This window comes from Rhinichthys klamathensis, unplaced genomic scaffold (assembly GCF_029890125.1).
Source record: "Rhinichthys klamathensis goyatoka isolate OS25496 unplaced genomic scaffold, OSU_Roscu_1.1 h1tg000104l_1, whole genome shotgun sequence".
NCBI classification, from domain to species: domain Eukaryota; kingdom Metazoa; phylum Chordata; class Actinopteri; order Cypriniformes; family Leuciscidae; genus Rhinichthys; species Rhinichthys klamathensis.
Genome location: NW_026606643.1, coordinates 2,129,426 through 2,142,336, shown reverse-complemented (window position 1 = coordinate 2,142,336; position 12,911 = coordinate 2,129,426). Strand labels below are relative to the sequence as shown.

General features: G+C 37.0%; 2 protein-coding genes across 4 annotated transcripts; one reads left to right on the top strand and one right to left on the bottom strand.

Moving 5' to 3' along the window:
* Positions 1 to 48: 48 nt before the first annotated feature.
* On the bottom strand, positions 49 to 3,479 carry cimip2b (ciliary microtubule inner protein 2B). The gene is made up of 6 exons (XM_056253310.1): positions 3,376 to 3,479; positions 1,597 to 1,826; positions 1,365 to 1,519; positions 810 to 942; positions 510 to 722; positions 49 to 411 (listed from the first exon to the last, which is right to left on the bottom strand). Exons 1-6 carry the CDS (start codon positions 3,438 to 3,440, stop codon positions 308 to 310), a joined length of 900 nt encoding a protein of 299 aa, XP_056109285.1. The 5' UTR covers positions 3,441 to 3,479; the 3' UTR covers positions 49 to 307.
* A 2,211-nt stretch (positions 3,480 to 5,690) lies between these two features.
* On the top strand, positions 5,691 to 12,490 carry si:dkey-106l3.7 (uncharacterized). 3 transcript variants are annotated; one of them, XM_056253303.1, is made up of 7 exons: positions 5,842 to 5,933; positions 6,083 to 6,377; positions 10,004 to 10,168; positions 10,791 to 10,950; positions 11,061 to 11,131; positions 11,667 to 11,767; positions 11,893 to 12,490. In XM_056253303.1, exons 2-7 carry the CDS (start codon positions 6,171 to 6,173, stop codon positions 11,960 to 11,962), a joined length of 774 nt encoding a protein of 257 aa, XP_056109278.1. In that variant the 5' UTR covers positions 5,842 to 5,933; positions 6,083 to 6,170; the 3' UTR covers positions 11,963 to 12,490. The 3 variants fall into 3 exon arrangements, with proteins under 3 accessions (XP_056109277.1, XP_056109276.1, XP_056109278.1); XM_056253302.1 differs by having other exon boundaries at positions 5,691 to 6,377; positions 10,007 to 10,168; XM_056253301.1 differs by having other exon boundaries at positions 5,691 to 6,377.
* Positions 12,491 to 12,911: the final 421 nt, after the last annotated feature.

Sequence of the window (12,911 nt, the reverse complement as noted above, 5' to 3'; positions counted from 1 at the left end):
TTGTGTGCTTTTTTGTATGTACTGTATGTACCAGAATAATTTAGGAAGTATTTGTAAAAAGCATATATTTTGTCAAAATAGATTTCTTTTTGTTGGATTAAATGAAAAGCTTTTCAGTGATCACATGATTTTGTATAATAATACTAAACCATACCAATTCCACCATTTTTAAAGTTATAGTGAATCTCATTAAATATGACAACATAAACTCCACGGCTACATGTTGCTTGTTAGATGACCCACATGACTTTAATTGTCCTAAGATGAGTTATGTGTGATCACTGATTTCAGTTGCACGGTTGGGTCTTCAGCTCAGTCTGTTTTCCCCTGCGTTCTTCCTCTGTGTACCAGTGTGACCCAAAGCATTACGGGTGAGCTTCTCAAATGTACGGCCATATTGAAATCTGTACCCTGTTGATATAAAATGAAAACTTTTCATTGCTCTTCTACTGGAAAAGACAGCATCACTTCTGGAAAGAAACATTACAGTAATTACCATCTTCACTTACCTGGTATGTGGCCCGTGTAGGAGGGCAGGAGACCTGATTTGGAGGGGTATATTGTGGGTATCAGAGGCAAGCTGGTGGACTCCTCCTCTTGCAGGTTGAGGGAGGTCTGACCTGCCTTCATTTCCTTGCTAAAGTGGATTAGTGCCTTGTTGGTGATAATGGGATATCCAGAACCAAAGAGGAACCGAGCTTTGGGGACATAGCCAGTAAAACCTGTCAAAATGACAATTGTTAAACAAAGATTGGTGAAAAATTCATTAAAATACCTTGGTAATCTTGGTAAGCCCATCTCTGGCTCACCTGAGATGAAATACTTATGTGGGCTGTTATCCTCCATGAGGTAAGGGGAGCCTTGTGGCATCCAGGGGTCCGGGGGCTTGTAGGGGGCAGGATCATTAGATATTGCAATCAGAGGGCTGATCGATCTCCCAGGCTACAACAAAGGACAACCATTAGATGTAGCTTTGAATTTAAAACTAGATATTATTGCAAGCTGAAGAAGGTAGCTGATGAATATAGCTAAAACAAAATAACAGCATCTATCTATCTATCTATCTATCTATCTATCTATCTATCTATCTATCTATCTATCTATCTATCTATCTATCTATCTATCTATCTATCTAATCAGGGGAGGGAACTTTTACAGCTTGTTTCATCACAATGGGGTGATAATTGCCAGAAATCATGTAGTGTCTTGATTGGAGAGCTTGTTTAGTAACAGTTCTTCCTTTCATTCACAGGCATGTGACACTCGACCTGCTTTGATACTGGATATTTAGCATGTATAATTAAACAGGGTGACCCTACACAGGGGAGCTGTGAAAGAGGAGCAAACCGACTGTGACATCTTACTTTGAAGCCTGGGACGCTGTTGTTGCCAGCTAAAGACAGGTCAGCAGAAGCTATACGAAGTCTCTTCTTTTGTTCCTGGCTGAACTCCAATATTGCATCTCGACAGGTTTCGGCATATGTTTTGCAGAAGTAGTTTTGGCGCAATGGAACAAAACCTTAGAGCACAGACAGATATGTTAACAGATTTGCAAACTTGACACTAAGTACTGCAATCCCCCAAGCTGCTAATAACCTGTGTATCCCGGTATCATTTTCTCCAGGTTCCTGTTCCTTCCATGCTGGCTCCTCCAGGTCTCATCGTGGGGCTCTGTGTCCGTTTCCTTCTCTGTGGATGGGAGACGACCGGTATGGAGCACAAGCCTCTGTGAGTGAGATACATCCGGGGAAGACAGGAGCTTTGCTGTTAACTGACCATAAGTCTGGCCCATGTGAAACTTCAGCTGAGGACAGTAGCCTGCATACCTGCACACAACCATCAGCAGATGTTGGGAATGATGATTATGTTATAATGATGTCAACCATGTGGACATAATGTACATAGTGGACATACACGCATTGCATGAGTCAAACATTTCCTCCACAATGCATTCTGTGACAGAAGTGTCATTTTAAAAAAATTTTGGGAAAAAATGTCTGACTCTTTTGTCTAATTTTGCTGCTAGCATTTTATGTATTCTAAATACACACAAGGTGCGTTCCAATTTGTGTTCTTGTGCAAGTAGTGTGTTCACACTGAAATATGCACTTCAAATACCTGGATGATGCACTTAATTATCTGAAAAAACAAAACAAGTGTGGAATGTTGGACACTTCATGCACTAACTCAACCATCGCAGCTTTACTTAGCCTGCGTAGCGGAGGGGAAGGGGCTATCAGACTCCAATGCTGAATGACAAAATATCCTTTTAAAATTCATACACTACAAGGTTGAGTACATAATGGATAGTATAAGTATAGTAGTGTCATTTGGGACACTACAATTACATTATATTTTCACATTTTCGGCATAATTTGACAAAAAAAATGGTGATCCATATGACCCCCAGTTGATGAATCAATGCCCTCTGATGTGAAACAATAGGTGAGTATAAGAAAAACTGTCAAAAAACAACAACAACACGGTTTTACAATGTCGCCAGCACATTGTGAAGCGTGATGTAAGCGTGTTGTGAAACTCAAGTGAGAAGTGACAGTGACAGTAGGCTAGTTACTCCAAGTGATGCTTTCGATTAACTTCTCACGTGAGCTTCTGAATTCACAACATGCTGATGTGGTGCTTTACAACTTTCTCATGAACCTGTGTATGACAGTTGGGCGGAAGCGTAAAAAAAAGTTTATAATATTTGTATTTCTCTTACACACACATATAATTCAGAAGACATTGATTCATCAACTGGGGTTGTAGGGATTACCATTGTGTTTGCTTTGTGTGGTTTATGAAGTGTCAGCTTTGTGGGTCCCGTAAACTTCCATTATATGGACAGACAGAGATGGATTGTTTTCTAAAAATCTTCATTTGTGTGCATCTAAGAAAATCAAATACATCTAGGATAGCATTTTAATGGTTTAAGATTGAAAGTCTGAGTCAAGATTAAATAAACACAAACAATACATGTGCTAAATGAATGATGGATTGAAATTCCCTGGCGGACACAGAGTTAGTGAAGTCAGTGATATTTGATATTAGCATTTCCAATGATATTGAAAATATTGTTGATTGATTCATTTAGACAGGCAGACAGATAGAGATAGATTACAATGACCACCAGTGAATTTATCCAGTAAAACAGTCAAGAGTGTCAGCTTCATTTGAAGGTAGGCTACATTTAAAATAGCTTTTTGTAGTTTTTGCAGTTAACGTTACTTCAACATAAACCCATACATAAACTATCATTCAAATTAAAGAAAGTGCACTTTTTCAAATTCATAAAAATACCAACTGCTGAACATCTGGAACAAGATAAGTAACAAACCACTTAATAACAATTCAGTGAAATAACTGAATTCTCACCCAGGGATGTATTGCGGGTCGGGTGTCACCAGCACTTTGCTGAATTTTGGAGGAAACTGCTCCATCTTTTCAAACCCGCTGCAGTTGTGAGTGTTTGTGTAACGGTTGCTAGTGAGGGAGTCAAGGCGAGCGAGCGTCCGCGTGCCATTATTATGTCAGAGAGCGCGTAATCACATGACGTATGGTGTTCTCTGGTCATTGCGATGAAAGCACTCGATAAAGTATGCAGTCACCTACATTAAATAAAATAATTATTTGATAAACAAGCATAAAATAAGTTTTCTTAAACAAATAATTCCAGTTAAACTGTTTGATGATAAACTCTGCTCTATCAGCAGTTGTTCTAAACGTCGATACTGCATTGACCGATTTAAAATCGCATGGGCTCGCTGCATTTGGCTGGCATGTTGATTGTTGACACTTAGCATGATGACCAGTCAGTTAGTTGTGATGCTGCAGCCTCTTGTGGGTGCTAGGAGAAATGCACCCGGATATATTATTTATAGCCACAAAAAGGAAATGGCTCTAATGAAAAAGGTTAAGCGCGTTCGTTATCTATAAATAAAAAATGATTCCGTTGACCCAAGAGGACAAAACCTAGCCTATTTACTGACTGGAAATTGATTTGTTTTAGACGTGTTATTAAAGGTATAGTTCTCCAAAAAATTATACTTCTGTCATTAGCTCATTACCCTCATAACGTTTCAGTCCACGAGATTTCTAAAGAATGAATCTTAACGGACTGCCCTTTTCAAAACAGTAAGTGGCCAAAACACACACACACACACACACACACACACACACACACACACACACACACACACACGCACGCACGCACACACACACACACACACACAGAGAGAGAGAGAGAGAGAGAGAGAGAGAGAGAGAGAGAGAGAGAGAGAGAGAGAGAGAGAGAGAGAGAGAGAGAGAGAGAGAGAGAGAGAGAGAGAGAGAGATATTGAAGATTCCTGTTTTTATGTTCCCTAAACAAATCAATAGTTTGAACACCTTGACATGTGCAAATACCTATTTAGGTACAGTATAACTTTAATTGAAGTCAAACTGTATTATGTATAATCATAATGGCATGAATAATCAAGTTATTAACACAGATTGTTGACATAATTCCATAAACCCAAACATCCTGAATTAAATTTCTTCATTGGAGTGCATTGTACATTTGCTTTGCATATCATTATTAGTGGTTAACAGTTTTTCTCTGATGTTGCATACTTTCATTTTTCCTACACAGAGAGGAATTCTGATGTTATCAATGGAAAGGAATGTCTATTCCTCTGTGCAGCTTCTGCATAGCTGTGAAATTAATGAAACGCTATGGTCCTAGTTTCAGTGCATTCTTTTTATATAAATTATATCCCATGTGATCAAATGAGTCAAGTACCATTTCTCCAAACATGGTTCATTTGACCAATATTATTTACCAAATGAACAATGCTTAACTTTAAATTGTTACAAAAACAGTTTTTGTTAATTTCTCTCGTGTACTGTATATTTATGAATTTGCAAAGTACCATCATATTATGTTGGATTAAGAGCATAAACATGTCTAGAACATTGGAGGACTAAACTCATTTTTTGTCTAACGTATGTTTTTTTTCTCATCAAATTCAATTATGAATTACTGCATATTACTGTCGCCATTTAACATTTCTACAGTAAAACACATGTCAAATATGAAATGTTTAGCTACTTAAATCTGCCTTGCACCTCTTTACCGGACCGGTAAAACTGAAGTAGCCTATCGCACTAGAAATCTTCTTTGATTTGATTGGCCATCTCAGTCGTTTTGCATTGTTGAGCACTGTTAGACTGAGGTATAACCACCCTAGGTAGATAACCACCCTAAAAACGTTTTATCATCCTCAACAAACAAAACAAAACTGCATAATTAAGTGTAGCAAGTATATCTGAGTATCGGGGGTGTGTGTTGAGGTGTACTTGTCCCCAATAATGTCTATGGTGGCCCTGTGTTGGATAAATTGAGATCTTTTCAATGCTATGGAGACATTTACATATTCTTCTCAGGATACATACCAGCAGTTTCTTTGTTTAAGGGCTTTGTGAAAGTTTCAACACCCTCATACATGTCTTGACAGATCTGCCGAGAACATGAGCTCAGGATTGTAGGAACGGCACCGGAAGCGGAGCAGTTGTCAGAAGCCGATTACGAAACATATGAGTTGGAATGTGGGCGGCCCTTGAAAGGTGTTTTTAGTTCAATTTGACAAAAACCGACCTGCAAGTGTCTGGTCAATTGTGAGAAGATCAAGGTGCTGCGATTCAACAGAAGATCAACGTGTTCTGATTGACTACGAGAGCCTGAGGATAGAAATAGAATACTGGAAGAGAGACATTCATTATCAATGAACCTATATAGGAATTTTGGGAATCTTCTTGAGAGTTGGGTGACTGAAGGCTACCCGGATTTACACTATCAGTCGGGACATGGTGTGGACATATTAGACTCGGTGTCTAGGGACTCCGTCCCATTATCCAGTGTAAAATCAGAATCCGAGGACTCAGGATTTGAGACGGTTAGTACAACTCCCTGCCATTCTCACCAGTGTAGTGCATTGACATCTGATGCATCACACCCAGTTTTTGGCTCTACAGTGGATCATGTTCAACCTTCACCCCTGTCTCCTTCTATGTGCTCCTCCTCATCCTCATGTGTCTCTCTCAGCTCTGTGGCTCCAAAAACAACATGTCTGAAGGTGGAGCAAGCTTTGAGAAGGACAGAATCACCCTCATGGAGAGAATCTTTGCACCAGATGGAAAGGGGGGCAACTGGCCCACTGTATCGCTGTAACACGGCCTCTTTTCCAACCAACTGTCACCCAACCAGCTCCAGACCACATCATCAAGTTGCCCGCCCAAGGAGAACACATTCACAGCCTTCAGATCCCAAGAAAGCAGAGCTCTACAGAAAAAGTCTTAAATATGACCAGCATTGCCCACCTTTAGACAGCCAGTTGGCGGTAAGCAGTCAAAATCTACTTCCTTTAAAGATGTTTGTTTTTAATACATCACAGTACAATAGAAAGTGACTGCTAATCTAAAATATAAACATTTTCATATTCATTGAAACCATTTTGCTACAATAGGGAACACTGGTTAGCATATCTCTTTATTTGCCATAAAATAGTTCACTTTTATGACTAATGTAATCATGCTGTTCCACCTCTGAACGAACATGTGCTTTGCTACCTCATTGTGAGCTGCTTCAGATGCACTTGACACGCACATTACACGCTTATTTTATTTCATGTCACACACTTGACATCAGACACTCCTCACATTCCTCACACTCCAGAATTACTTGTCTGGTATTTGCACCAGGTAGACTTCATGTACTGTATTGTTGCATGTCTTGGAAAACAGACATTAGTTATAGTAGTAGTAATGTGCATCAGTAGCATTGTATAGAAATTAATCATTTAATAATTATATCAAATAATTTACCATTAAAGTTCAATTGACAGCCTAATATAAAAGCACACTATACCATTCAAAAGATAGGGATTGGTATGATTTGACATAAGTATTTTATGCTCACCAAGACTGCATTTGTTTAATAAAAAATGGAATAATATAACAATTTCTATTGTGATAAATTTTGAAATGTAATTTATTCCTGTAATCAAATCTGAAATCATTCTGATATGCTAATTTGATACTCAAGAAAGATTTCTTATTATTATCAAAGTTGAAAACAGTTATGCTGCTTAATATTTGGAAACCGTGATACATTTTTTCAGGATTTTTGATATAATCTGAATCATGAAAAGAAAGTTCAAAAGAAAAGCATTTTGAATATTTTGTAACAATATAATTGTCTTTACTATCAACTTTGATCACTTATGCATTTGCAATATAATTTATTTATATTTATTTATATATAACACACACACACACACACACACACACACACACACACACACACACACACACACACACACACACATATACTGTATGTATATATATATATATATATATATATATATATATATATATATATTACATACATACATCTATATATTTTTTATAGTTTTTAACAATTTTATAATTGCTTAAAAGGCCGATTCATGTATTCACAGTTGAATGTGATTTTCGAAGCTGTTTTCGACGTATTAGACAAAAAAGGAGTTTCAAGAAATGTTCAAGTCCTTGATCCAAGATATGATGTGATTTGATTATGATTATATTATTTTGATAATTTTTTTTATTTTTTTATTACATAATCTCCCCAGGAGTAACAGGTGAAATGGTCAAGGCCAAAGGCATAGAGCTCTGAATGCACTTTGCCTGTGTCATGTGAGTCTTCATGGTCAAGAAATGACAAGCAGTCTTCAAGTTGCATAACCTTTTATGACTAGCTCAGGTACATAATATATTATAATATAGTACATAATGAGCAGGTTACCCCTTACATATTCAACCACACTGAAACACGCGTTTGAATCTTTCTTGAACACATGCACAGTATAGACATCCTTTCTATGTGTCTCTGGTGTGGATCTGTGTCATGCGATGCTAAACAAGCGCTCTAAGACTGTGAACCGGTCGGTTCAGGTGAGAGAGGAATGACTGGAATGGTGCCAGCGGGCTGAGAGGAATGATAGAGATTTGTGCGGGACATGTCTGAATGTTATCGCTTTAACGGGAACACTGGGGGAAAGAAAACTCTATAACCATAACCAAAACAATCTTTTCATTCTAATAAGGAAATAACAAATGTCTTCTTGTATCATTTTGAAAGAAATTGGGTGTTAAAAGTAACCAGAGAGTGTTTTAGTGTAGTTATTGCAATTTTTGAAATAGAGGAGTCTAGAGGGGCTAATTGTCACATGAGGAAGCGGTCACAATGTTTATAGAGTGGTGCAGGGATGACGTCAAATCCTGAAAGACTAATTCGCCCCTGGTTCGGTCAACGTAAACTGCACACACTCACACCCCAAACTGTCTTATCTAGTCACTTAATAGAAACATACGTTATGTTTTGGGGGGTGCAGTTTACTTTGTAGTATAAAACTTCAAAGTATCATCAAGTTATGTTTACCACAGGCTTTATTTTACTCATAAATTGAAAAACACCATTATAGAACCCCATGGGAAAATCATGAGGGAACCAGCGGTTATAAGGCTATAAGGCTTTGACTCAAACTGTTTTTTTTGTGTTTTTTTTATGTTGGTTTAACAATAATTTTAATTAAAATAATTTTTGTGAATTATGTCCTTAAAATTTTAAATCATCATTTGTTTATATTAGCTAGTGTTCTCAATAAAAACCACACCGAATACATTCAGACACAGGTCAACTGTATTCAGGTCGATTTAACTTTAAGGTTGAACTGGTTTCAGATATATATATTCACATACTGCTCTTTATTAATGTGAATTGTGGGGTTTTATTTTAAAATACTTTTTTCTATCTCAGCTTTATGCAGAGTCAATCACAAGCCGTTTGTCGGTTGATTTCCCTGTAAAGTGCGAACACTGTGGAGTTATCCAAACATTACTCAGTTTAATCAGCAACATTATCTCAGGCTACATCTTAATCCGGATAGATTTGAAAACGAGGGTTTTCGTTTCAAAACACTCTCCGTCCACACTAGCGTTTTCAAGCATTTTCCAAAAGTTTCTCATCCACACTGAAACGTCGGAAAACGCTAAATTCAACTTACAGCGCATGTGTAAACCCTCATAAAAGCTCACTGAGATGATACAGACGGAAGAGACATAAAAACGTTATCACACAATTCCTCTGGCATGATCATTTTATTTGGCAAAATATTTCACCATTCACTGAGGGGTCCAGGTCGCACTCGCTCACCATTATTTGTTTGGTCTAAAACGCAACTGCTCTCATGTTTTACCGCAGGACAGCAAATGTGAGTGAATTTTATGTCATCTTTGCAGGACTGTGATATGAAGAGTGTGCAAAGTAACATATTTTAGCAACTGTGTGAAAGTGAATAGCACATAACAGGCATGATACCGGTATAAACATGAATATCAATGGGTTCAATATGCGTCACATGACTAAACTTACATCATCGTTTTCAAATACCTCCGTTTTCACACGGAAGGCCAAAACGGAGAGAAAAAGATGCGTTTTCAAACGGAAACGTATTAGTATGGACAATGCCTAAGCCAATTGCATAAGTCTGGGGGGAGACTATCTGTTCATTCAACCAATAGCTGAAAGGTGGCATGTTCAGAAAACCTGATTAGAAACATTCAGTCATCATTTTAGTAAATCCGTTTCACGCACTTCTGCTTTAACATTTTTTATTTGCATTCACTTCCTTTAAAGGGACTTCAGAAGCTCTGCTTCCCTATGTTGAGATTTTCATTTGTTCAAACTGCTCAGAGCAGCGCAGAATAGACGTTCATATCTATAATCTGTCAACTATTTAGTAACAAGATTAGCAAAATCTGAATCTATAGAACAGAGATCATGTTTTACATTTTATACAGTTCACCTAATGTTCTTTGATTAGGTTTTGCCTTTTTATATCCCACCAAATTAGTTGATAAAAAGCTGTACTGTTGCCAACACTGGGAATCTTAATGAATACAGGTCTTGATCTCTCTGTCTCAGCAGTTTGCAGACGGTAATCAATACAGGCTGGACAAGCTCTCTCCAGGGTTGCTGTATCTGGAGCAAGTGTGCAGGATGCTGGAGAACATCGCAATGCTACAGCAGCAAAACCACAGCCTGCAGAAGGAGTTGGAGATCCTGAAGAGTCAGCATGCTGAAAAAGAGGTTAGAGACATTGATATATCGTACAAAAGTTGCTATTTTAGGTCTTATAACTCTCTAAAGACTTTCCAGGTCTATCAAGTTGGTGTCTTTCTCATTAGCTATGTTTCCATCCACACGTTTTTATCCGCATTAAGTGATATCGAATGAAAAATGCCTTATGGAAACAGTCAAATTCGATTGAATTTCATGAATATCGACTCAAATGAAATACGATCGGTCTCATCGGATTTTTATCTTGATCGATATACGGCTTATGCGATAAATGCGGATGGAAACGTTATTATGGTGCGATCCATTTTGCCTAGTAAAACTTTGTTCGCAAACGTTTGCTTGAATGTTGTGCAATTCGGTGAGAAAATGAATGGAAACACCTTAACATGTCTCAAATCAATTCGATATACCAATTTGATCGCAAAACAGCATGTGACGTCATTACGCACAGGTTTTTATCCGCTTTAAAGCCGTTTGATGGAAACACACTTTCACCAGCTTTATTCGCATGAGGTTTTTTACTGAACTTCAGATAATTCGATTGACAAGTGGATGGAAACATGGCTATTGTTTCCTGTAAACTGAAAGCTCATATTTCCAGCACATTTAATCTCTAACTTAATGTTTGCAGTGTGTAAGCTTTCATAAGGAGGAAATAAGATATCCAGCCAGTCAAAGTTTACAGATTCTGGGTCATGAAGATCCAGACAGTGGACCGTCTCGCCTAAAGGAACCCAAGGGGTTTCGGCACAGATCAGTATCCGACACTCAAGCAGCCGTCAGCCGTCACAGTGAGTCGCGATTGTTTTTGACAGATGAACTCAGTATTAGTTTAAATATGTTGAAAAGAGAAATTCTGGCTTTAGTGGATGTCTGTTTAAAATAAATGTCTGCCCTACAGGGAGAGCAAGGTTTGCTCAAGACGAACCTATTGCAGATATCTTAGTCGAGGAGCCTGAGGGTAAAGATCCTGTAAGTGAACAGTGATGATATCATTATAGATATTAAAGGAATTGGTTGACCTAAAATGAAAACTCTGTCATTTACTCACACGATGTCTTTAGCAAACCTGTATGATTATGAACGGAGTTATTGATAACAGACTATTATAAAAAAGCTTCTTTTTTTCCATACAATAAAGGAAATGTTGACCACGACAAATATTTTCATTTAATAATGACTTTAATTTCTGTCTTTTCCCTTATATAAAGCTATAGTATGGCTTTAGAAGACTTATTAGATGGCATAATTATTATAATGGCTCATAAAATCATATGGACTTATGTTACTTTTCAAGCCCCTCTTCCTTATCCATATTCCTTTTTATTTTGTGTTGCACTGAAAAAATAAATTCATACAGGTTTGGAACGACATGAGGTGTGTAAATAATGACTAGATTTTTTTTTTTTTTTGGTGAACTATCCCTTTAATAATAGCATTAACAGCATGAAAATGTGGATGTTGGAAGTTATTATAATATCACTGTTCCTCTCTTTGTTAAATTTAGCTACTGGAAAATGAACACAAAAAGCTAAGTAAGATCCAAAAGCTGAAATTTACATCATTTAGAAGGCAGGGAACACAACAGTCTGACAGCGAAAGTAAAAGGTAAGAATTCAAGAAAATCAAAGTCTGTTTTTATGTGATCCCTGTTTTAATGATTATGTAACATTTTATCATTTGTTAATGTAGATTTATTAAGTGTATCTTCATAAATGTACCTTTTCTCAAAGCTTTCAGCCTAAGAAGAAAACAAAACTGCCAAAGATTTTCAGGAGCAGAACGATAACCACACGCCTATGACATTCAGGTCACACTGATGCCTAGTGATGGTGTTTCAAAGTAGTCATACACCTCCCATTTACCTGAGGATTATGGCACTATTATGTGTAACTGTGTATGTTTTAGTCAAGTCCTTTGCACTTAAAAAAGTACTGAGTAGTACTAATAATCTTCATGTACTTAATTGTTCTGTGGAACTGCCAATGCACTTTTTATTTGTTATATTTGCTACAGAGACAGCAACATAGTGTCGGTCCAAATCTGGCCCACACCTGGTACGTGAGGAATCTATGTGTACCGGATGTGGGCCAGATCTGGGCCGACACTATGTCGCTCTCTGGGTATGGTGCATTTGCATGCACTGCAAATCGTTGTAATTGTTTCATTTTCATTGCTGGAACCTTTCATTTTGATTTAGTATATTTTCATTGATCATGGTCAATCTCAGTGCATCAACCTTTGCTGCTAAAACAATTTTTCTTTTACCTTATTTTGTACGTGTAAAGTGTTTTAATAATAATTGTTTTATGTAATAAAATATACAATATACATCTGTGTTTGCAGGTTTACATCCTGTCGCATATCCAGTAGATTACATTGTCCTAGCAGAATTTTATATTTTGCATTTTTAGTTTTTTTGCATTGATACAGTTTTTAATATATTCCACAATACAAAATAATTACTGAATTTATCCACAATATGCAAAATATGAATTTATACACAACTATCACAAAAGGCTACAAACAGTCATTGATGCTTGAGGAGGTAGTAAACTTTTGAACATGATCATTTGTTTTGGCTTGTGGAATATATGTAAATATGTGTATATGTATTTGTAATGTCAGTTATCTCCATCAGGTCAGTGATAAACAAAATGTACTTTTTCAGATTCGTCTTACTTTACTTATATATATATATATATATATATATATATATATATTGCAATGATAAAAAAAAAAAAAAAAATCT